General features: G+C 32.2%; 1 protein-coding gene across 1 annotated transcript; it reads right to left on the bottom strand.

Annotated features, from left to right (window-relative positions):
• Positions 1 to 5,014: 5,014 nt before the first annotated feature.
• On the bottom strand, positions 5,015 to 22,040 carry LOC132739084 (DNA nucleotidylexotransferase-like). The gene is made up of 11 exons (XM_060726734.1): positions 21,761 to 22,040; positions 18,947 to 19,148; positions 17,618 to 17,704; positions 16,267 to 16,343; positions 15,509 to 15,611; positions 13,864 to 13,935; positions 12,162 to 12,282; positions 11,813 to 11,945; positions 7,389 to 8,048; positions 6,975 to 7,098; positions 5,015 to 5,808 (listed from the first exon to the last, which is right to left on the bottom strand). The coding sequence occupies exons 1-11, from the start codon at positions 21,889 to 21,891 to the stop codon at positions 5,722 to 5,724; spliced, it is 1,797 nt and encodes a 598-aa protein (XP_060582717.1). The 5' UTR covers positions 21,892 to 22,040; the 3' UTR covers positions 5,015 to 5,721.
• Between the last annotated feature and the right edge of the window lie 3,386 nt (positions 22,041 to 25,426).

Raw genomic sequence — 25,426 nt, 5'->3', positions numbered from 1 at the left:
TTTTATTTGTTCTCAGACTTCCTCGATTTTCCGCGGATCGTGATATATGGTTTCTACAAAGTCGTGACGTACAGCTTCTCAAACTAAGTTTTGCATTATCTCATTCAAATACGATATATTCAGTAACAACTCATTAACATCACAATCTGGACTGCAAGGGAACTCGATCATCATTTTACACTCTGAGTGAATAAAGTTTCAATTAATTTCTGCATCGACAATGATGTAGATTCCAAAGCGCCATGGGGCGCATATACACAAACTTGCCACACGATTGTCATTTCTAATAACGTGATATACACCTCTCCGTTGCATAAAGCTACTTTCAAAACGGCCAATTGTGATATTGTGGGGTATCGGTTGCCAATGTAAAGCACTCACCTCTATAATTGTAAAACAGTTCGCATGCGTTTATCATGTTAAAGTGCCCAGCTGCCTGTTCATACACATAAATATTGGTCCCGAATGATTATAGACACAAGGTTGTCCTGTATCTTGGCCACCACTGTTTTTTAAGTCCACTACGTTGCTCTTCATAGAGTGACAAAGTTTTTCGATGAAGCATTCGCCGGCAAGTTTAAGGAATCTTGATATATCGCAATATGTGCCAAATTAACTCCAGTAATCTAATTTGTCATGATGCTCTTCTCTCAAAATATCCGAATTCTTTGTCAATGTAATGAGATGCTTTGTGAAATTTAATAAACCTCAACGATATTTACATCAGCCACAAATTTGTACCAGCAAACACTAGAGAACCATCAAACTTCCTCATATGAAAGAATCGCAGATTTTTAACCCACACAAGAAAGGAACAAGTGATTCCTTAATATTCTTAGTCGGGGTTTTAGTCAAACTAAGTTTTTAAAAGATCACATGGCAACTTTGACCTCCAGCTTTACTAGTGGAGGAAGACATCAGACGCCCCTCCGTGCATTATTTTAGGCAAGACTGAGCACCTCAGAACCACTGATGCTATGTAAGCTGGATGGCTACTTTCTCATATAAAATAATACATCAATGAGGGGCAAGCTATATGAGGTCCACGACCCTAACCACTTGGTCACGGACCTGAAGTCCTTATGAAAACATTACATTCCAATGTCTAAAGGACCTAACATGGACATGGATGAAGAGGAAATTATAATTATCAACTAAAAATCTGCATAGATATCTAGAATTTATTTTTTCTAAAAATAGTACAAAAATTGTGACTAAGTAAGGAGTCATACATTCTACAGTGTCATATGATGACACGAGTACAATAATAACCATCTATTGTTCACTAGAGTTTTCTCTATGTGCATATAAGGAAAACACTGTTAGGTCATGACCTCTAGAAGCCATTGAATTTTAGATCATATTTAACAAGCAAATTTGTTGAATTTATATCCCCCGCCGAGTACTGGTTATTACTAACACAACAACTGAAGACATAAGGCTTTATTTATATATTTTTATCATGGTGTAAACAGTAATATTCCTTGTACATGAAAAATATTCAGGGCAATAATAGAGCTCTGTGTTAAATAGTTATATCTGAACATGCCAATGAGATGTAAATTGCTTTTTTGCATGATTCCCATAAAGCTTCGTTGAATTCCAGCCAGAAGTTGCAGAGAAGTAGAGCGGACACGATTATTGCTCAATATGCATACTGCATAACTCATCAAGGGCCATAACTCTGATTAAAGTGTCTGACCGGAACAAGGTGACGATATGCGCATCTCCTCTTGGTATAAAGTTTCGTTGAATTCAAGCCAGTTGTTGCAGAGAAGTAGCGCGGAAACCATTATTGTTCTATATGTATACTGCATAACTAATCAAGGGCCATAACTCTGATCTAGTGTCTGACAGGAACAAGGCGACATTATGCGCATCTCTTCTTGATATTGATGGTTCCCATAAAGTTTCGTTGAACTCCTAGAAGTAGAGTGGAACGATTTCTGCTCTTTACACATAATGCATAACTTATCAAGGCCATAACTCTGAGTTAAAGTGTCTGACCTGTACAAGCCGACGATATGCGCATCTCCTCTTGGTATTGAAGGTTCCCATAAAGTTTCGTTGAATTCCAGCCAGTTAGAGTTGCAGAGAAGTAGCACGGAAACAATTTTTGCTCTATACACATAATGCATAACTATTCAAGGGCCATAACTCTGAGTTGAAGAGACTGACTGGAACAAGCCGATGATATGTGCATCTCCTCTTGATATTGATGATTCCCATAAAGTTTCGTTGAATTCCAGTCAGTAGTTGCAGAGAACTAGCGCGGAAACGAAATTCGGACAGATGGACCAACCGAAGTACAACGCCAAAACAATACCCCCCTCCCGATTCCATCGGCGGGCAATAACAATTTTATAGGATCTATCTAAGTAGTGATCACCTAAATCAAAACAGTATGAAGCTTTATTAAAATCAGACTTTTTTTTTTCAAAAATAATTCATAATTCATACAGGGCATGGTAATATAAGTTAATTTGGCATGAAAAACAATTCTGTTTGTTTATAAAAAGTAAAATCCAAGTTCCCAGCGTCCACATGAAGCTACCATGATTATTTACCAATAAGTTAACCTAATAAAAGTATGGACGGATGTACTGGTAATGTATAAATATAATGGGGTTAACTCTGATTGCTATACAATTTATATAACATTCACATACAAGTCGTTAAATCTTAAATAAATAAAATACAAAGTTATTGATTGCATACAATAACATGTAATCTTTTGAGCTGTAATGAAAACAAATTTTTACTATTATTTCTTTAATGCTCAATAACAAATTTCAAATTGATATTCATTGTAAATCGATTTGGTTTATCTGAAAGTATTAACACAAATATTATTCCAAATATACATAAATGATGGACATAAAGGCATTGTTTAATAATGCAATATCCACCCTCTCAAACCTCTTAAACAAATAGGTCTACATTACAAATGTGTTCAGTTATGCCACTGATGGTTACCAGCGTATGTTTAAATATCAATTTGAACAATTTTTAATTTTTTTTTGTGTGACAAAGGGGGGACCTTTATTTCAACCACTCTTAGTCTGGTTCATGGTAAAAATAAGTTTATCATATTTATTATATTTTGGTAAAACTATTGAACAACACCAAAGTATTTCAACTACACAACATGAGCCACTGCCAGGTGGTGACAACGCTCGATTTTTTACTTTTTCTTAAAGCAAAGAAATAAACAGCTGAGACAAATCTTTAAAAAATTATTAAAGAAAAAATAAGTTATCCCTTTTTAAAAAAAAAAACTTTTATAGGTTTGTCCAGTCACATTTGTTGTCTTGTCCAAGTATGAATCCTTTCCATATATAAATGACAATGTTAAGGTAATATCATCAAAAATAAATAATTTGACAGTCAAGGTCATTTAAAGGTCAAAGTCATCCACATGTCTGTTTGGTAACAAGTTTTGTTTTGTCAACGTATGAATCAAATCCATATATAGATAACAAAATTATGACAACTTAACCAAAATTCAATAATTTGAATTTTACAGTGTCAAGGTCGTTAAGAGCTTAAGGTCAGTCATTTTAACCTTCCAAAAGGTTGTTTTGTCTAGGTATGAAAACAAATACATTGATTAATTACAAAGTTACAGCCAATTATAGCAAAAATAAGTGAAAATAAAACTATTTGAACTTCAGGGTCAATGTTATACATGAGTCAAAGTCAATTTGAGTTTAATATACATGAGACCTGACCTTAAAGATGTTGTGTCTCAATATGAAGTAAATCCATTGATAAATAACAAAGTTATTGCCAATAGAATTTCATTAATTTTACCTTTACAGTCAAGTTCAATTTGAGGTCAAGGTAATCAATATGTTTATTTGGTAGAAAGTCTTGCTTTGTCAAAGTATAAATCAAACCGTATATAAATAACAAAACTGTGACAATTTAATCAAAATTTAATAATAATTTAACATCAAAGTTATAGCCAGTTACAGCAAAAAATTGAAAATTTCAATTATTTGACCTTCAAAGTCTAGGTCATTTATGAGTGAAGGTCAAGATCTGCTAGTCAACTTGAAGGTCTGTCCTAAAAAATTATTGTGTTCAAGTTTTAAGACAATCTATTAAAAAATTACAAAAATAGAGCCACTTATAGCAAAAATCAGCTATAAACAAGCAAAATTTAGACATTTAACCTTGAAGGTCAAGGTCATTTTTGGATGAAGGTCAAGGTTAATCTGGTCTTCTAAAAGGTATTGCCCCAAGAGATGTTGTGGCCAAGTATGAAGACAACACACAAAAAACTCAAAACGTTATGAAATAAAATCTAGTATGTTTCACAAAAACTCAGTTAGTATCAAACAAATATTAATTTGTTTCACACAAATTCAGCTTGTATCAAACAAAATCTAGTATGTTTCAAACAAATTTAGTTTTTACCACACAAAAACTAGGATCTAGTTAGAATATGTATCAATTCAGTAAACATGGTTGTTATCTCAGTAGGATTTGCTGAACTCAAGATTCCTGAGTTTAGAGGCAGCTGCATGCCTCCTGATGTGCCAAAATATTTCAAGAAATTCAATCTTTAGAAAAATGTATAAAGACCTTAAGAAAAGTAAAAAAGATTCAATATTCATTGAATTATATACATGCTATGTGCAATTAATGACTGATTTTGCAGTATCAATCACTAACGCAGTCAGAGGTATTTATGTATTTTGGACCACTTTTTGGTCATTTACTTGGATTGTAAGTGCTGTTTGCAATGTGTAAATTACTTTCTTTGTTCACTTCACAATATTTTACTTTTAAATAATTTTCAAAATTTTCATGACAATTAGCATGAATCTGGAGGCATGCTGCTTTTAGAGGCAGGCACTTTAAACAAATAGACCACCCTTAATAAATATTTTTAAAAAAAATAGAAAACATCACTTATACATATAACAATAACATATTAACAGAAGAAAATAATATATGAAATAAAACAACTTAAATAAACAGTAACCTATGTATGTACATGTGTATATGAAAATTTCATTGCAACATTGGAAGAAAACATTTAATCAAGAGGTCTCTGTTTATAAAATAAAACAACAAAAAAATCACAGATAAATGTTTATAAAACGTTGTAATGCTGATCAGGAAGCAAATACAAAAAAAAACAACAACACAACTTTTCAACATGATTTGCATCGAAATTGAATGTTATAAAAAAGGAAGCACAAATAACAAGGAAGATAACTATACTAACAACTAAAAAGGTTCCAAAGGACTAAAATTAACACACAGGTTACAAAGTACTAACTCAACTAAGTGGCATAATTGAATAAATGAAAGAGCAGCATTCTTTTAAATACTTAGAAGTCTTATTTAAAGCCAATCAAGGCCCAAAATATACTAATATTTTCATTTCTTAAAAGCTTTTAAATTAAACAATTGATACTCATATTACAGCACCATCTTTTCCTTTTGGGCCAAATTGGCCATAAGTAAAGATAAAGTGAATAAGTATTTTCTGGGACAATAAAAATACCCAATCATATATCTTTTGTAAATGGACTTGCCCAGCTCCCATTCAGGAACTGTTCATTATCATTTTTGGGGATGACAAGATGAAAATTTTTAAATTGATAGAGCCTGGGCTTACTGCAAGTATATGCAGGCTGGCCTGGCCCTTGTATTGTTGGCAAATCTTAAGTCACTTTCTATTCCAGCAATGGATGGATTATAAAATTAACAATTTCTGTCCCATGGCTCATGATACGGCAATTTCAAATTATCAAAAACTTCTCTCTCACTTGAAGCTGGGATTTTCTTCCCCTGTAAAATAAAAGCGGTAAAAACATTTTAACTTCCATTTATATATATCTTTTAAACACTACATATTCTTGAAATCCATCACTTCTAAACCATTACTTTAGAAAGGTTTATGCATGAACTACATATCATCACCTTAGTGCAATAACTGATTAACTCATTGACTATTAACTGATTAACTCATTGACTATTAACTGATTAACTCATTGACTATTAACTGATTAACTCATTGACTATTAACTGATTAACTATTAGATGTAGAAAGACTTATTCCGTTACTGCAATAAGGTGGCCATATAGGGGCTAAAGATTTGACCCAAGTAAACAAAACAACATCAGTTCACACAGATGTGCCAGCTCAGATCTTGGTCTGCACTGGTTGCATGAGTAAACTATTGCCACAAGCAATTTAGTGTTATAAACAAGAGGGCCATGATGGCCCTGAAATCGCTCACCTGTATATAGGACCCTGGGGCAGGGCCAATTTTAACCCAAGGACTTTTATTTGAACAAACTTGGTAGACACCCATTTGAAGATGTTTCATGATGAATATCTAAGCTCTACTCTTTGGGGTTTTTAAAAGAAGATCTTTTAAGTTTTTACTATACATATATAGGGAAAAATACGACCCCCCCCCACCCCGGCCAGGGCAGATTTTGACCCCAGGGCTTTTATTTGAACAAACTTGGTAGACACTCACTAGAAGATATTTTATGCTTAGTATCTAAACTCTAGCTCTTTGGGTTTTTTTAAAAGAAGATTTTTTAAGTTTTACTATACACATGCAAGGAAAATCAATGATCCCCGGGGCGGGACCAATTTTAACTCCTGGGCCCTTATTTGACCAAACGTGGTAGACACACTGACAAGAAGATGTTTCATGTTAAATATCTTAGCTCTAGCTTATTTTGGTTTTTCAAAAGAAGACATTTTAAGTTTTTACTATATACATAAAAGGAAAAACAATGACCAACTGGCGCAGGGCCAATTTTAACCCCAGGGCTTTTATTTGAACAAACTTGGTAGACATCCACTATAAGATGTTTCATGATTAATATCTAAGCTCTAGCAATTTTTTTTTAAATTTTGGTATTTACACCCCTTATTTTGTATCACATCAATATTATTACTTCAGACCTACACTGTACCATCATGTGATTCAACTTACAAGAGTTTTATCATACAGTCCATGACTTGTCAACATCATATTCAGTTTTCTATCAGAATAAGTTCTAGCATCTCTGTTAAACTGTTTGCTACCCGTCCATCCAACCAATGCGTAGTAATATTGACTGAAAACACATACACATCTTGAATAACTTGTATTACAATGGTAGTCTGAAATCTCAATAAATATAATCATATAGTACTTAAAGGCCTACTATGGCTAAGGTAAGAAATGCTTTCATTTTTCAAATGCTTTTTATTTTTGGTGTACTTTTATAGATTGATTCCTAAAATTTACTTAAAGGCCAATTACCTGTACAATATTTTGCTTCTGTTGCTTGCAATAAGAAATGTAACAGTGATTTAGTTTTTGTATGGCAGTCAAAAATTTACATTTATGACACAAAGTACAAACCTGTATGGTGCTACAATCAGGTCAACCCTCCTCGCAAGCCAGTCTCTTTCCCCTGCAGCAAGTTCAGCCGGTGTTTGGTCATGTGACCTTTCACCTTGTACCGACCTTAACTCTGTAACATCTACACTTCCTTCTAAAGATGCCACCTGCTCATTTCTTACTTCGTCAAGAGAAACATCATTTTCTAAATTTTCTTCATTTTCTAAATTCATCACATTAGATGCATTTTCGCTAGCCCCATTCCTTGAATAAATTACTGAAGTAGAATTTGTTACAGTGTCATAATCTTTTTCATTAACATCTGTATTTTCATTAACTAGCTTATGAGCTCCGTTACATAGTTTTCTAGATTTATCAGTCACTGGACCTTCATTGACATTAAGAACTACACCATTTCCTTCGTTATCAGAGTTTGCTTTTATTTTCTTCGGAACTTTTATGATACCAATCCACTTCTCAAAGTGGTCTAACTGTCCCCTCGTGCTGAGTTTAGTATTTCGTGATATCACATCATCTGTGTATGTGCTACGTTCATGGCGACCGTGAAGAATCGTGTCCGTGGCTTCCAGACTGTGTAACAGTCTTGGTAGTGCCCCGGTTACCTTGTCTTCTGTTGGATGGGTGATTAGTATATCTACATCATGTCCACTGGCTTTACCTCTGGCAGGAATAAATGTTAACATATCATTATTTATTTCTGGCAGGATAGAAGTTAACATGACATATCATTATTTATTATTGGCAGGAATAAATGTTAACATATCATTATTTATTTCTGGCAGGAATTAATATTAACACATCAATATTTATGTCTGGCAGGAATAAATGTTAACATATCAATATTTATGTCTGGCAGGAACAAATATTAACATATCAATATTTATGTCTGGCAGGAATAAATGTTAACATATCATTATTTATGTCTGTTAACATATCATTATTTATTTATGGCAGGAATAAATATTAACACATCAATATTTATGCCTGGCAGGAATAAATATTAACATATCAATATTTATGTCTTGCAGGAATAAATGTTAACATATCATTATTTATTTATGGCAGGAATATATGTTAACATATGATTATCATTATTTATTTCTGGCAGGAATAAATGTTAACATATTATTATCTATGTCTGGCAGGTATAAATGTTAACATATCATTATTTATTTTTGGCAGGAATAAATGTTAACATATCATTATTTATTTCTGGCAGGAATAAATATTAACATATCAATATTTATGTCTGGCAGGAATAAATATTAACATATCAATATTTATGTCTGGCAGGAATAAATGTTAACATATCAATATTTATGTCTGGCAGGAATAAATGTTAACACATCAATATTTATGTCTGGCAGGAATAAATGTTAACATATCAATATTTATGTCTGGCAGGAATAAATGTTAACATATCAATATTTATGTCTGGCAGGAATAAATGTTAACACATCAATATTTATGTCTGGCAGGAATAAATGTTAACATATCAATATTTATGTCTGGCAGGAACAAATGTTAACATATCAATATTTATGTCTGGCAGGAATAAATGTTAACATATCAATATTTATGTCTGGCAGGAACAAATATTAACATATCAATATTTATGTCTGGCAGGAATAAATATTAACATATCAATATTTATGTCTGGCAGGAATAAATGTTAACACATCAATATTTATGTCTGGCAGGAATAAATGTTAACACATCAATATTTATGTCTGGCAGGAATAAATGTTAACATATCAATATTTATGTCTGGCAGGAATAAATGTTAACACATCAATATTTATGTCTGGCAGGAATAAATGTTAACATATCATTATTTATGTCTGTTAACATATCATTATTTATTTATGGCAGGAATAAATGTTAACATATCAATATTTATGTCTGGCAGGAACAAATATTAACATATCAATATTTATGTCTGGCAGGAATAAATGTTAACATATCATTATTTATGTCTGTTAACATATCATTATTTATTTATGGCAGGAATAAATATTAACACAAAAATATTTATGTCTGGCAGGAATAAATATTAACATATCAATATTTATGTCTTGCAGGAATAAATGTTAACATATCATTATTTATTTATGGCAGGAATATATGTTAACATATGATTATCATTATTTATTTCTGGCAGGAATAAATGTTAACATATTATTATCTATGTCTGGCAGGTATAAATGTTAACATATCATTATTTATTTTTGGCAGGAATAAATGTTAACATATCATTATTTATTTCTGGCAGGAATAAATATTAACATATCAATATTTATGTCTGGCAGGAATAAATATTAACATATCAATATTTATGTCTGGCAGGAATAAATATTAACATATCAATATTTATGTCTGGCAGGAATAAATGTTAACACATCAATATTTATGTCTGGCAGGAATAAATGTTAACATATCAATATTTATGTCTGGCAGGAACAAATGTTAACATATCAATATTTATGTCTGGCAGGAATAAATGTTAAAATATCATTATTTATGTCTGGCAGGAATAAATGTTAACATATCATTATTTATTTTTGGCAGAAATAAATGTTAGCATCTCATCATTTATTTCTGGCAGAAATAAATGTTAATATATCATTATTTATGTCTGGCAGGAATAAATGTTAACATATCATTATTTATTTCTAACAGGAATATATGTTAGCATATGATTATTTACTTCTGGCAGGAATAAATTTTAAATTTCAGTTGCTGTCATTGATTGATGCATCTGACAGGGTGTCATTTTATCAATCAAGATGCAATAAATAGATATATATTTCAAGGTATAGCTAAGATAAGGTAGTTGTAGACAGAATGTCTTTAAAAACAGAGAGTCACTAACGCATTAAACACAGATTAAGTTTTCAAAAGTGTAAATGTATACCTTATATGCAAAACTTTAAAAAAGAAACAACTTTGTGTAACTTTTTTACAGATCAAGGGATTTGAAATTACTTGGAACAATAATAAAACATTTCATGCACAACACCCCCTACCTTCAAGGTCAAAGTCATACTTTGAGGTCAAAGCTTAAAGGGAGACGCAGGCAAAATTTTCATTTCTTAGTTTTGAATTTTTCATTCATTATTCTGTAAACGCCCTCAAAATGAATATATTAGACAGTCAAAGGAACAAAACTTTTCTCCATATAAAGAATAAAATGGTGGTTTCCTAACTTGACCTGTGTTGGTTAGGTTAGAGCGCTAGCATTTCACAATAGTTGTCAAAGTGAACTCTGGAAACGTAAAGAACATGTCAAATGAATGACTTAGGCTTGTTTCAACCATACAATATCCATATCTGTTATTGTAATTTCAAGGGTTTGTTCAAGTCACCTGACTTGTTTTAAAACTATTTTGTGATTCTATTGGCGTCTAAATTTTGTGTAACATATATAGATATATTTACACTTCAAACCCAAAATATATAGAATTTAAACAGAAATTCATGCTGAAACTTCAAGAAAAGTCATTTTAGGGTGATTTGAGTACATCAGATCATTTTAATATTTTTTGTCATTATTTTGCCTAAATATCCCTTTAACATGGTCTGCTATAGGTTATACTTTGCATCCGGTCATTAATATTTTCATTGTTTGAGAATTATGAAATAACTTGGCACACATATCAAAACATTTTGCACTGAAAGTCCATATCCATACCTCAATCTTTTGAAATAGTACAAAAAAAATTATTTTTTACTATTCATGTAAAACTTTTTTTAGGCAAAGGCTGTAAGTAGCTCTGTTACAAATTTTCGTTTTATAAGTTTAAAGATTTTCAACAACTTATATGACCAAATATTAAATAATGCTTTTAAGCTTATACAACCCTAGCTGCCAGATAAGGAATATATATACAATGTAACTGTTTATACACAGCCATATAACATGTCAAAAATAATTATAAACAAAATTCATAATATACATTGTAGCACAGGTACTTTACTGTAAATGAAAATTACTTATTAATTACTTTAATTACTTAACTGACAGCAGGCGTGGTAGTTTTCATTCCAAATCATGGTGGTAAGCCACACATAAAATTTACCAGAGCACAGAACAACCACCATTCCTGGGCAGGCTGTCAAGCAGTTTACCAGTATTAGTTCCCTTCACGTCCGCAAGAAACTAAAACTTCTGTACATGCCAGAGCAGAGGTACAGTGTGAATGAAAGCAGTTAACCAGTACTAGTTGCCTTCACTTCCGCAAGAAACTAAAACTTCTGTACATGCCAGAGCAGAGGTACAGTGCGAATGACCGTAGAAAAGATTCCATGATCAATCACAAGGAAATTGACCTGCACAGTCACCGAACCTGGTAAATTGACAGCAGCCATGCATACAGATTATATAATACATAATGATTATCCAATGAAAATCAATGTTACAAAACCTCCTGAATCCTCCAGTGACTGTTGCTATTGCCCCTGGGAGAACTTTTCTGAGATGTTTAAGGACAAGTTCATAGATGTAACAAGCTTCCTGCCTTACAACAGGTGTTATAAGATCCTCATGGAAAGCAAGTCCTGTCATAAATATAAATTTCATATGTTTTAACACCAGTTCTTGACTTTATACTAAACATTTTCTTGGAACTGCTTGTAACATTATTTTCTAATTTCACAGTCCTACACAATGAAGAAAACCTTAACATAACCTTAAGCAGAAGAAAAAGTTGTTTTTATTAACATGGTAACTAAATTAATGAATTCAAAAGAAATAAAAATTCACAAATATCTGACCCCACTGGACTCTCCAATCAGCTGACTTATGACCATTCCTGACCTCGTTTATTGTACTCCAGCCTTTAGCTATGAACTGTTTGGCAGTTGATGGTCCAATACCAAATATTTCTGTGAACAACTGTTAAAAAGGTAATATACATTTATACACAATAATTTTATTCTCCAAATTTTACTATTTTTAGTTATGATACGATCGTTTTAATGGTGTACATACCAAATATAATATATGGTTAAAATATCACTGTATGAGTAAAATAAAAAACAAAAAAATATTTAAAAAAAAAACAACACAAAACAAGACCCCGGTTTGAGCCGGGTGATGCTCCCCGAATAGGTTTTGGACACAGAAAGTACACCTCTTGTAGTTTCAGAGTTATGTCCCTGGAAAAAGTTCAAAGTGCAATAATTCCAAAATGAGGCAAAGCAGAGTTACTGTTCTTTGCACTGCACTTCTATTCAATGTGATCTATCAACCTACAAAGTTTCTTGATGATATCTCTTATGATTTCCGAGTTATGTCCCGGACAATTTCAAAAAGTAAAAATAAACAAAGGGCAATAACTCCAGAATTAGGCAAGGCAGAGTTATGATTCTTGCGCACTGCATTGAGATATATCTACCTACAAAGTTTCATGTTGATATCTCTTATAGTTTTACAGCTATGTCCTGGACAAGATTTTTCTAAAAGGGGAGATAATTCAAAAATGAGGCTTAACAGAGTTATGGTTCTTTTGCACTGCACCTCTACTCAATGAGATCTATCTACCTACAATGTTTCATCTTGATATCTCTTATAGTTTTAGAGTTATGTTCCGGACAAAGTTCAAAGTGTTAAAATAAACAAAGGGCAATAACTCCAAAATTAGGACAAAAAGAGTTATTGTTCTCTTATGCACTGCACATCGACCCATTGAGATCTATTCACCTACAAAGTTTCATGTTGATATCTCTTATAGTTTTAGAGTTATGCCCCGGACATGATTTTTCTATAAGGGGAGATAATTCAAAAACCGGGCAAAATAGAGTTATGGTTCTTTGACACTGCACTCCCCCTCAATGCCCTCTACCACTGTATGAAGTTTCAACAAATTATCTCCAAGGGTTTTCAAGTTATGCTCTGGACAAGACAACGGACGGCCGAACGGAAGGACGGACAGACGGACAAGGCGCCGACTATATGCTCCCCCGAAATTTTTCGGGGAGCATAAAAACACAAACAAACAATTAATCTCGATGTATTGATAGTAAGGCTCCCATGTTTACAATTTTTTGTTAACATTTACATGATTGCTTAAAACCAAAACGATTCCGTTTCAACGGAGGTACTTCTATGTATTATACTATACCATGTATTCGAGTTGCCAAATGATTACTTAATTTCTATTTTTAATTCATTTACAAACAAATAATGTTCACGGCTCATCACGAAGGAGTCGGCACAATTTTTCTACACTGTATCCCCATTTCGCTCTTTTGAAAGATCAAAGGAAAATCCAATTTACAAAACAAGTATATAGTCACAAACGATTTTTGCACGACGATGCTGTGTAAAGAGTTGTCAACACTCTTATTCCGGCCTGCTGACTATCATTGGCCAATTTGTCAGTCTTTTATCATCTTTTACATGTTTCATACCTAACCATGTCATCTAAATTTTCACCATTATATTAATGACCATATAAATTATTCAAGGTTTTACCTTCATTTTATGAAACCATGGATCCTTCAAAATATTTTCAACTTCTGGACACTCTCCATCTTCTAGAATTTCCTAATAATTACAAACAATAATTTCCTGATAATTACAAACAATAATTGCCTAAAAATTACAAACAATAACTGCCTAACACATGTACATGTAATTACAGACAAAATTTAAACATTATTACAAACAAAAATTACCTAACAATTACAAACAAAAACTGCCTAATAATTACAAACAATAATTGCCTAATAATTACAAACAATAATTGCCTAATAATTACAAACAAAAACTGCCTAAGAATTACAACAAGAGGTTCGCTGAGGCATAGCAACATACATCTGATGGCAAATCAAAAAGAAGGTTTCACACAAAGAAATATGCATACAAGACAACTCCCTGCGAAAACTAATAATTTAACAGCAAATTTGCTTTAAAGTGTATAAAGCTATAATTATACCTGATGCAAAAATTATTGTTTGAATTTTAAAATAGTATACTTCCAAAATGTTCGTATGAAATAAATATGGTACATGTAATTTACTGCCTCAAAAGCGAATAGCGCATGCAAATAATCATTGCTAAATGGATAAAACCTTACTTATAATAGCAAAATAATATTTTGTTCTGGAACATTTTAATCTCTTTACATACATTATTCATGTGTATTAAATAACAGAGAAATTCTATATTACAACTTTTTCGGGAATCAATCATATAATAATGGAACCAATATGATTTTACAGTTAATAAATTTTAAAAGAATATTTCATAAGATATAGATTTATACACTTTATAATGATAACTGGGTGTGTAAGAAGCTAAAGTTTCAGACTGGATTCCAACCCACAGGCAGTGTTGCATCTAGAATTTCAAAATTATGGGGGATTGTCCCTCACTCAACTGAAAAATGTGGGGGATTTGAAAAATATCTAGGGGACATATATTTACCTTACAGTATGACATACCGAAAATAATTCATTTATTTTACGTTCAGGCATTTTTGACAGTTATCGTACGCTCAAAAACGGAAGTAGAAAAAATAAAATATTGATGAATACTACAAAACACACGCGAGATGACTTAGTCGGCTGCTACACGCGATTAAGTATGTATTTTAGTCATAACCACGAGTGAAAACAAACATGGCTGAAGCGTATAAACTGAATTAAGTTGAAAAGATCGTCAGATGTGCGGCTGGGCGCGCATTGACTTCATTAAAATGCACGATCTGCATGAAAAATGCGCAAATCGCGCAATCACACTGCCTAGATGCAACACTGCGCAAGGAAACCAGGGACCACAATGGAAATAAGAGGAATCTTTTCCTCTTTTTTGTGTTATCCCTGGTATTGGTGGGCACTACATGGCTCATATATTTATATTTTGTCGTATACTTATGTCATGTGATATTTCTAGTCTCTTTAACATTTTGATTATTGTTATATGTATTGTATCATTATGCATCATTATGTCATTGCCATGTCATGTACACTTTTACCGAATAAAAATATTATTATTATTATTATTATTATTATAATAAACAGTTCAAACAAGTTTTCATCAGCAGCCTTAAACAGCAACTGAGGTCGCCCTTAAATAATATAGTATAAAATGAAATGAATGATAGATTTGTTTGTACCTGTATCACTCGTTTACTATGGTCTCCAATATTTGTGATATTGCGTAACTGTTGTATACTAGATAAAGCAAAAGGTAACGACTTCAACACACATGAAGCTCTCCTGAAAAATTACACATAATGTACATGTATATTGTATAATTTGTATTTACCACTTTGTGTGGCCATGCTATACGATGCATAGTTGTAAAAGTGCTTAAAATACTAAAATGTGTATTGTAAAATTATGATTTTTTGGTAAAAATATATTATGTTAATTTTTTGAAGGGGGTTTTTTGTACATCCGTGGAATTCGATCCCAGTGCAGGATATCGGGGGACATGACCAAAAATTGGGGGATTTTGTCCATAAGACACATATGTTATATATATATCCCAAGTAACATTTTCAAAATATGTCACATTGATTTATTATTTGTTTACAACTGTATACATGTGAATTATATTAATCACGTAAACCGTGGCACAGAAGTATAATATACACATTAAATAAAAACAGTATTACACCACTGCAGGGCCACTTTGACATGAGGTAATTTGCATTATACACAAACATAGCGTTAAAGTGTGCAAATATTAGCATTACACTATAGGCACTGCAAACCGCAAAATACAAAAAATTAAACCACTAACAGTGTAGATCCCTGGTTTGAGTGCACAGAAGTGCAGGCTGGCCTGGCTCTATACCGGTGATAAAGACTTACCATTTTCAATTCCAGGAGGTTATGGGTTTAAACCTAAGTTACATAATTGCCTCACCTGAAGGCTAGCGCCCTGGAATAATCATGGTCACTTTCACGTAAGTCAGCATACTTCTCCAACACTTCTAATGCTTTCTGTAAGATAAGATTGGTAGTATGGCAACAATACTTTATATAATGTCTAAATTATTTTAACCTTAGTATATAATAATCATTATCACAAATACATTAAACTTTACAGTAGTCTTATTGCATATATAACTTTCTTCATATAGATTAATTTCAGGAAGGGCGTAGAAGTTTTAAACATCATAAAGAATACACAATTATGAATCTTGACCAACAAATATCTAAAACAAGAGCAGCACTAGGCGGAGCATTATATGCCCGAAAGTACTTAAGCTGTAGGTTGATTAATGCTTGAGTTATTGAGCGAAAACTGTTTTCAGTTTAAAGGTGATAGTAACCTTGATCTTTGACCTTGTGACCCCAAAATCAATAGGGGTCTTCTACCCAATATGGACAATCATCCTATGAAGTTTGAATACTGTGGACCAAATGGAACTTAAGTTATGCTCCGGAAACCATTTTCAGTATTTAGCTAATAGTGACCTTGACCTTGAGACCCCAAAATCAATAGGGGTCTTCTACCCAATATGGACAATCATCCTATGAAGTTTGAAAACACTGTGGGCCAAATGGAACTTAAGTTATGCTCCGGAAACCATTTTCAGTTTTACGGTAATAGTGACCTTGACCTTTGACCTTGTGACCCCAACATCAATACGGGTCTTCTACCCAATATGGCCAATCATCCTATGAAGTTTGATACTGTGGGCCAAATGGAACTTAAGTTATGCTCCGGAAACCAAATTGCTAACGGACGGACCGACGGACGGTGGACAGACGGACGCCAGGGGGTATAACATAATATGCCCAAATTCTTTCGGGCATATAAAAATAAAAAAAAAAAAGAAATTTAAAGTTTAAATTTTTGCAAAATGAAAACAGGAGCTCATGACAAATGGACAACACTCTTACCTATTCTCAGTTCTTGACAGTAACACAAGTTTTATGCAGGAATTTTCTAATTTCTTTAAGGGGAATAATTCAGTGAAAACCCATACTTGAGTAAAAGTACAATAAACTAAATGCCCCTCTTCCATAAATGCAATACAATTTTATTGTTTTTGGACCTTGATAAGTCAAGTGACCAATTATTGTGAGTCTGAAAACATGTAAATTTTCAAGTGACTACCTTCAGTGGTGTGGAGAAGGAACTTTTAAAGCAAATCTTTAACCACTTACGGAATTCTCTAAGGTACAAAAGGGTTATAGTTTGAGATGGGAGCATGAGTTTTTTTTTTTTCAACTTTTATAATGAAATTTTTCACATAACAAATACTTACTGTGTACTTTTCATTCATATGCTGTAATGGAGTGGCTCTTTGACAGGCATACTCTGGTAAACCTGATGACTGGCTTGGTCTTTCAACCTGAAATCACCAATTCTACCACTTAATTATCATAGATGAAATTGTTTTTCATGCTGATACACAACTTCATTAATTGTACACTGTGCAGTTCATTTTCCTATATGTGTAGCAAATTTCCATCATAACAATTAAAAGCTACAATGAAAATTCTAGAAATTTTCATTATCAAAGCATTTTCAAGTCCTAAATATTTTGGTAAAAAGGGATAAATAAATTAAACTATATTTTTGATAAAGCAATTATGTATCCTTTTGCACTGCTTTAAATTCAAATTATAATTCAGACATTATACAAGCATTTCAAGTCATTTATCTTGTATCTTAAGTTTTAAGAACAAGTATTTCAAGTCATTTATTTAGTATCTTAAGTTTTAAGAACAAGCATTTCAAGTCATTTATCTTGTATCTTAAGTTTTAAGAACAAGTAATTCAAGTCATTTATTTTGTATCTTAAGTTTTAAGAACAAGTATTTCAAGTCATTTATTTTGTATCTTAAGTTTTAAGAACAAGTATTTCAAGTCATTTATCTTGTATCTTAAGTTTTAAGAACAAGTATTTCAAGTCTTTTATTTTGTATCTTAAGTTTTAAGAACAAGTATTTCAAGTCATTTATTTTGTATCTTAAGTTTTAAGAACAAGTATTTCAAGTCATTTATTTTGTATCTTAAGTTTTAAGAACAAGTATTTCAAGTCATTTATTTAGTATCTTAAGTTTTAAGAACAAGCATTTCAAGTCATTTATCTTGTATCTTAAGTTTTAAGAACAAGTAATTCAAGTCATTTATTTTGTATCTTAAGTTTTAAGGACAAGCATTTCAAGTTATTTTTCTTGTATCTTAAGTTTTAAGAACAAGCAATTCAAGTCATTTATCTTGTATCTTAACTTTTAAGAACTATCAGGGCTCTCTTTCTGTTATGGGGTTTTTCTTCCTGTAGGAAGGGGAAAATTCATGTCTGTTACAGTTGAAGGGAGAATTTCAGACAAATTTTGCAGTATATATATACACAAGCTCTATTAAAATAAACATGTAGAAAATACTTCCTGTCTAGAAGTTTTGTTAAATACAGGTTAAACTGCGATGACATTCACCAGACAAACATACTTTTGTCTCTAGGAGAATTTGGCTTGCAACTGGGGGAACAAAAATTAAACATACTTTTTCGCAAGGGAAATGTTGCCCAATAACGACATTAAAAATAGGAGATTGAGACCTTTGACTATTCTATACAATTAATACAAACCTCTTCACTTCTTTGAGTTACAGCCCTCTGTAGTCTGTGTTTTTGTTCCACATCAACCACTTTCCCAGCTCTTATACAGTCAGCAAACCATTGCAATGTAACAACTTCTATGCCATCAAGACTGGACTGATTTGTTAGATCCAGTTTCCTTAGAACTTGATCATACTCCTTAAACTCAGTTACAAGGTGAGTAACTCCTATGCTGTGAATTAAATGTAAATTTTGATGCTTAAAAGAGTTACCTCATAGATGAAAACTAAATACATAAAAATCAAGAAAACCATGTTAAAGTCAAACAGATCAGTCATGGCAATAATACAACAAGATATTTTTGGACTGGTGATGTCGTTTATAGGACCATTCATGCCAAATTAATTACATGTACATGTAGGTGAGCATGATGTAACCTGGTAACAACAATCAATCAATCATGTCGCACCAAGTTGTTTGGCTGCATGGCTGAGTGGTTAACATGTCAGACTAGTACTCTATGGATTGCTGGCCACAAAATCAGTCAGGAGCAAGCAGTTGAATCCTTTGAGCAAGAAACTGTACACTCATTGCTTTGCACTGGTTGTTTCCAAGAACGGATTTGAGAGTGCTTCAATAAGCATATAGCTTCCATCACAATCAATCTTAAATAAATTTGTATAAACTAACAAAGTCAAAAATCTGTTATATGATATTGACTTCGACTTGAAATGATATTTTTATCTGTTCAAACTTACACATTCCTAGTATAGATCTAGCTAATACTAACACTGTTCAACGATATTGCTATATTAGATTAGATAGTGATTAGTCCAACTAATTAGACTTAGCTTAAGGTCTTCAGCGTACCCGTTTATATACTATGACATGACGTGAAAGCTGAAGACAACCCCGTAGGGAAAGTCCACCAATAATCGTGCCAGGAATCTGACACCCTCGTATTCATTCATCGAACATGCCATGAAGTAAAGTGAAGCATACTTTTATAAAACTATATATAATCTGTTGATAAGCCAAGGATGGACAAATAAAAATCTTATTATGAACATAAACTACCTAATAGTTTCCGACAGGTAAAAATTTCGGCACTTGGCCGCCATATTGCCGAAATGTTTGACCAAGTGATTACGAGATTGACCTTTACGTACCCATGTGCTTCCAATATTTTTATAAATTACTTTTTTTAAAGATATTGAAAAAGGTGCTTCACTGTCATTTGTATTCAATAAAATCATATTTAAGTATTAAACTAGAACTGTGTCCCCCACTGACAACATATATATGGTATATTGTGAAAAAATCAACAAAGGGCCATAATTCTGTTAAATTTGGTCGCAGCAAAAATTCCTTCCTTTACTTCTATCTACACATTAAGGTTGTTCATCCCTGGAAGTTTAAGCAAAACCTGCCATCTGGTTTAAGAGGAGTTTCATTTACAAAATTTCTATATGGTATATAGTGAAATATCAACAAAGGGCCATAATTCTGTTAAATTTGGTTGCAGCAAAAATTCCTTCCTTTACTACCATCTACACATTAAGGTTGTTCATCGCTGGAAGTTTAAGCAAAATCTGCCATCCAGTTTAAGAGGAGTTGCGTTCACAAGATTTCGGGACGGACAGACGGACGGACAAGTGCAACGCTATATGCTCCCACTTTGTGGGGGCATAAAAATTAATGAAAAAAGTAAAAACATTATCTTGAATAAAAATACTGAAATCATGTCAATAAAGATGTTCTTAATATAGTACACGATCCTATTCCAATCGGTTCCCGCGAAGGACGTCAAACGAGGTCTCGCATGGCACCTAAATGTCATGGCAGACTGTAGCCGGCGTAATTGATGTTTTACAGTTTAATGGACAATTTTAATGACGGTATTAATATTTTGATACTTTTATTGATAAAGAATGATTTTAAAATAATTGTTTTATCGTAAAATGCACAAGAATTGATTGGGTCAAGCGTATTTGCAAGTGAAAAATAAGAATAAATCAACTTATGTTATTCTTGCATATCAGACTGACGTTTCCGTTAGTTTTACTCATGCCGGAAATTTCATCTGGCATGGGGGGTTCCAGATGAGTCGCGTGCTGTATAATGGCACGATAAAAATGACGTCATTTTACCGTTATGAATGATTTTGTAATTCATACGCTGTTGAATGAAAGTAGTTACGGTTGTAATGATATAAATTTTCATTGAAAATAAAGATAAAGAATTTAAAATATAACGGAATATGGTAGAATATGCAAGAAAAAATATCTGACATATGTTTGCGGTTCGGATCGGAATATCCGTCCCTCGGTCACCCGCCCATGGGCGGTAACTCGGCAAGCCTCGTTACCGCCCAATGGGCGGGTCACCTCGGGACGGATATTCCGATCCGAACCGCAAAATATGACAGATATTATTATTCTGGTTAGGTTTCGTAACAGGTCTAATCCAAAACTTTAATGCCGCATCAGATGAAAAACAAAAATGTTAAATAGCGGCTTATAAAGTTTTGGAAGCCAGAACTAAATAGACTTGTCAAATAGACATCAAGATAATTTTTGACAGGCAATGTCTTTTTCGTTTGACAGTATGAAAAATTAATTAGGCTAGATAATGATTAACGTGTTCAAATATTTATTTGTAAACACAGAAATCATTAATTTCAAATTATGTTCAGATTTGTTTAATGAAACACATCGCAATTTTCTTTTAACATGACATGAGTACAATAACATATTTCCATGATTCGTTGATATTCTGTTTATCCGAGATCGTAATGTCCGAATTAAGGTTAGGGTAACAAATAAGAAACTGGCAAAGACGTACCTAAATGTGTCTGTAACTTTTATTTTTCTTTTGGATGCCGAATTTTTCATATCTTTCAAGCGTTGTTTCTGAATTTTAGCATCCAATATGTATACCAAACTCGAGCTTTCCATTTTTGTTGATGTTGACATTTCCGCGGGAACACCGGGTGACACTAAATGCCATTAGTTTCAATGAATCCCGTCATTAAATTCCGAATAAAACATTTGTTTGACACGTGTGAGATTGTTCCTAGCGCCTACGACATTAATTGTGTCTTATGGAAAATTTTGGGAACCAGTATTCAAGTACATGTACAACAGAAGTACAGAAGACTATTTTTGTTCTACAAATAAAAGCGATTTTAGGAACTGAACAGGTTTAAATTTGTTTAATTTATAGCATATTTTAACTTTTAGACCATTTCTTTCATAAAGTGACACTATGCCACTGCATTGGCAGTAAAAAATTGCATATATAAACTGTAGTCAAACTACAAACAGATATACACTGTGAGCTGGTGAAAGGTCAAATTAAATTATGTCAAGTGTTTAGGTCAGTCATACATTTTTTTTCATACAATTTTCTGTGTTTAGTGAATGGAATTTTTATATATTTTTAGTTCAACATGTATTATAGTATATACTGTATATATATATAATAAATCATGTGAAGACCTAGTCAAAATATATTGACGTGCCAAAGCTTGATTCTGAGATATTTTCGTTCTGGGGCATAATCTCGCTTTGTAGAGGCGAGATATTGCCCAGACAGGAAAATAGCACAATATCTCGTCGCGGAGTACAATTAGTTGGACTAGTGAAGACCCAAAGACCAGTGTCTCGTCGCGGAGTACAATTAGTTGGACTAGTGAAGACCCAAAGACCAGTGCATTTTGGATCTATTGATTTATTTATTGTTTTATTCTGATTTTATATCCTAATTAATCTGGCGTGAACGGTTTGAGACCCAATTTATTATTTACAAACCTCTTTTTCATACTATCAGAAAGACATCGCCCGTCCAAAATTATCGCAATGCCTCTTCCCAGCAAACAAAAGACGTTGTACCAACGTTGTACTGACGTTAGACCCTGACGTTGGGTAAACGTTGGCAGAAGGTTGGATTTGAAAGTTTTTTAGACGTCAGAAACCGACGTCTATACAACGTCATAAAATGACCTTTATCCAACCTTTTCTGACCATAATCCAACCTTTTCTGACCATAATCCAACCTTTTCTGACTATTATCTGACCATAATCCAACCTTTTCTGACCATTATTTGGACATAATCCAACCTTTTTTCTGACCATAATCCAACCTTTTCTGACCATTATCTGACCAAATTTTCTGACCATGATTTATTAACCTCATTCAAAACTTTTGGAATATGATTTTTTTTTCATTTTGAAGCTCTTAAATAGGGTTAATAAAAATAAGCATTCTTATGATTGTAGCAATTTATTTTTACTCGGAATCACAAAGTACAAAAACAAGAAATGTGGTACTATAACAAATGCAAGATTTACATAATATTTTTTGAAACTATTAAACTTGACGGATATGTACTTTAATAACGCTTCATGTATTAATTAAGCATGTTTTTAGAAATAAGATCAACAAAAATTCTTCTTGAATATTAACACTGACATTTTATATAGCAAAAATCCATGCATGTGTTTTTTTCTTATATCACCACTGAAACTGATCACTCTGAGTTTTGGCATTTTTCAATCATCTATCCAACTCACTGATTGTATATTTGAACTGAATCTAGATCTGAATGTTAAATGGAACAATATTCTGAAATATTTTGTTCTAACTATAAATAGCAATGTTCATGTATCTTCATTAGTATTCTAGCTTCTTTCGTCCTCCTTCACTATGTCGATCTGGGGCATACTATAAGCGTATCACTACCGTCTCCAACCTGAGATCTCATCACACTTTCTGAAATTAAAAAAAAAAATTAAAAATAATCAGTTACAAGTGCAAGAATTAAATCACTTATACATATTATAATTAAACGAAATTCTAACAAAACTCTCCAACTACTTAAAAAGATACTTATTATTTTAATTTAGTTTTAAAACCATGTAGTTTCGTGTACCTACTGTATATATCTATTAATTTTGATAAAAAAATGGCTTCGTGAATTTCATTATAAAATCAAGGGTAATAAGATCACTGTATTTTCTATAATATTTTGAATATACCTGTCACAAAATCTTGGTTAGGTTTTCATTTTTCTTTTTCCTCTAAATATTTTCATCTTCCTCCTATCTTTTGACACATGTTTGAATTATCATAATTTTCACAATCTGAAAAGACGAAATATAATCGTTTTAGAATTTAACCATGTGGTGGAAGGATGTTTGTCTTAATACAATAGGCAAAATCCAATTACTATTAATCTTTAGTTAACTCATAAGCGCATGAAAATTGATATAACAAATACCAAAATAAAATTAATTCTACTCCCGCAAAAATTGATATTGTTATTTTTTTTATATTCAATGTACTTTTGTACAAATGCTCATACAACATCAAAGAAATTCACATGTTACTGTCATTTTATATAGATATCATCTCTGCCCAGCATTGATCTGCCGTCTTGCTATAAAGTGTATATAGGACAGAACTGGCTTAGTTGTTTTAAAAAACGTTTTTATGATACGAGTATACAACTTTGTTGATAAGCAGGCTGCATATATTTAAACAAAACTATTACTTTTTTATTGATTTTAAAAACTATGATAATGTGTTTTCTGATTTGATTAATTATTATGTTGTTTGATTACATTAAATAAAAAAATGATAAGCTTTAGGTTCAAATTTACAAAATGTGCTTTCAAGGAATATATCTTACCAAAAGTGTCGTTATCATTTGCAGATGTATTCAAATGCCAATGAATCATTTTCATAATATAAAGAAACACATGGTATGGCTTAACAGTATGGGTAAAAGTATTCAAAATTTTTAACAACGAGTAGTTTTAAAGACAACTACACATATATCAAAATGAAAAAGGCATCTTGATACTGTGTGTAAATGACTAGCCCCTCATATAAGGGGGAAATTCATTGTTGATAAGAAATTTAAGAGGGAAATTCTTATTTAACCAGCATTTTTAAATAATAATAGGTATTAACGTACTCCATTTTAACTTTTTTTTGATTTCAATTTTGATAAGATATTTCCTACCATTGTGATTGTGCATTTTTTATTTGGCATTGGCGATATTAGTTGTGGGGGAAAAATGCATTCCGATTATTATCAGAAAAATTGTTCTATAGCAAATGAAATTTTTAAAGTGTTCTTACGTGGGGGAACAAAAATATTTTAATCTCGCGAAATCAACGTTACAATTAAGTTTTTCCAGTTTCAAACATTTCAATGATCAAATTTAACCATCGAATCCAATCAAAAAACATTGCGGTAAAATAAGCATTGAAAAAAACAATATAAAATGTTTTGCCTACCTTTTTCTTTTGTTTTGGAAAATACAACTTTGTCTTGTTCAACCCGTCGTTTTTTGTTCCGCCAATACAATTGAATTTTCAAAAACCCGATAAGTCGCAAAATTCGAATTTACTGAATTATTTACCAACTATAAAATTGAAGCCCTCAAAAAAATGATAACAGCTTCATTGTAAATTATATTAACACTTCTTTAGACTAAATCA

Source organism: Ruditapes philippinarum, unplaced genomic scaffold (genome assembly GCF_026571515.1).
Source record: "Ruditapes philippinarum isolate M1 unplaced genomic scaffold, ASM2657151v2 ctg2990_1_1_1_1, whole genome shotgun sequence".
Lineage (NCBI taxonomy): Eukaryota > Metazoa > Mollusca > Bivalvia > Venerida > Veneridae > Ruditapes > Ruditapes philippinarum.
This window is presented reverse-complemented; position numbering and strand designations above follow the sequence as displayed.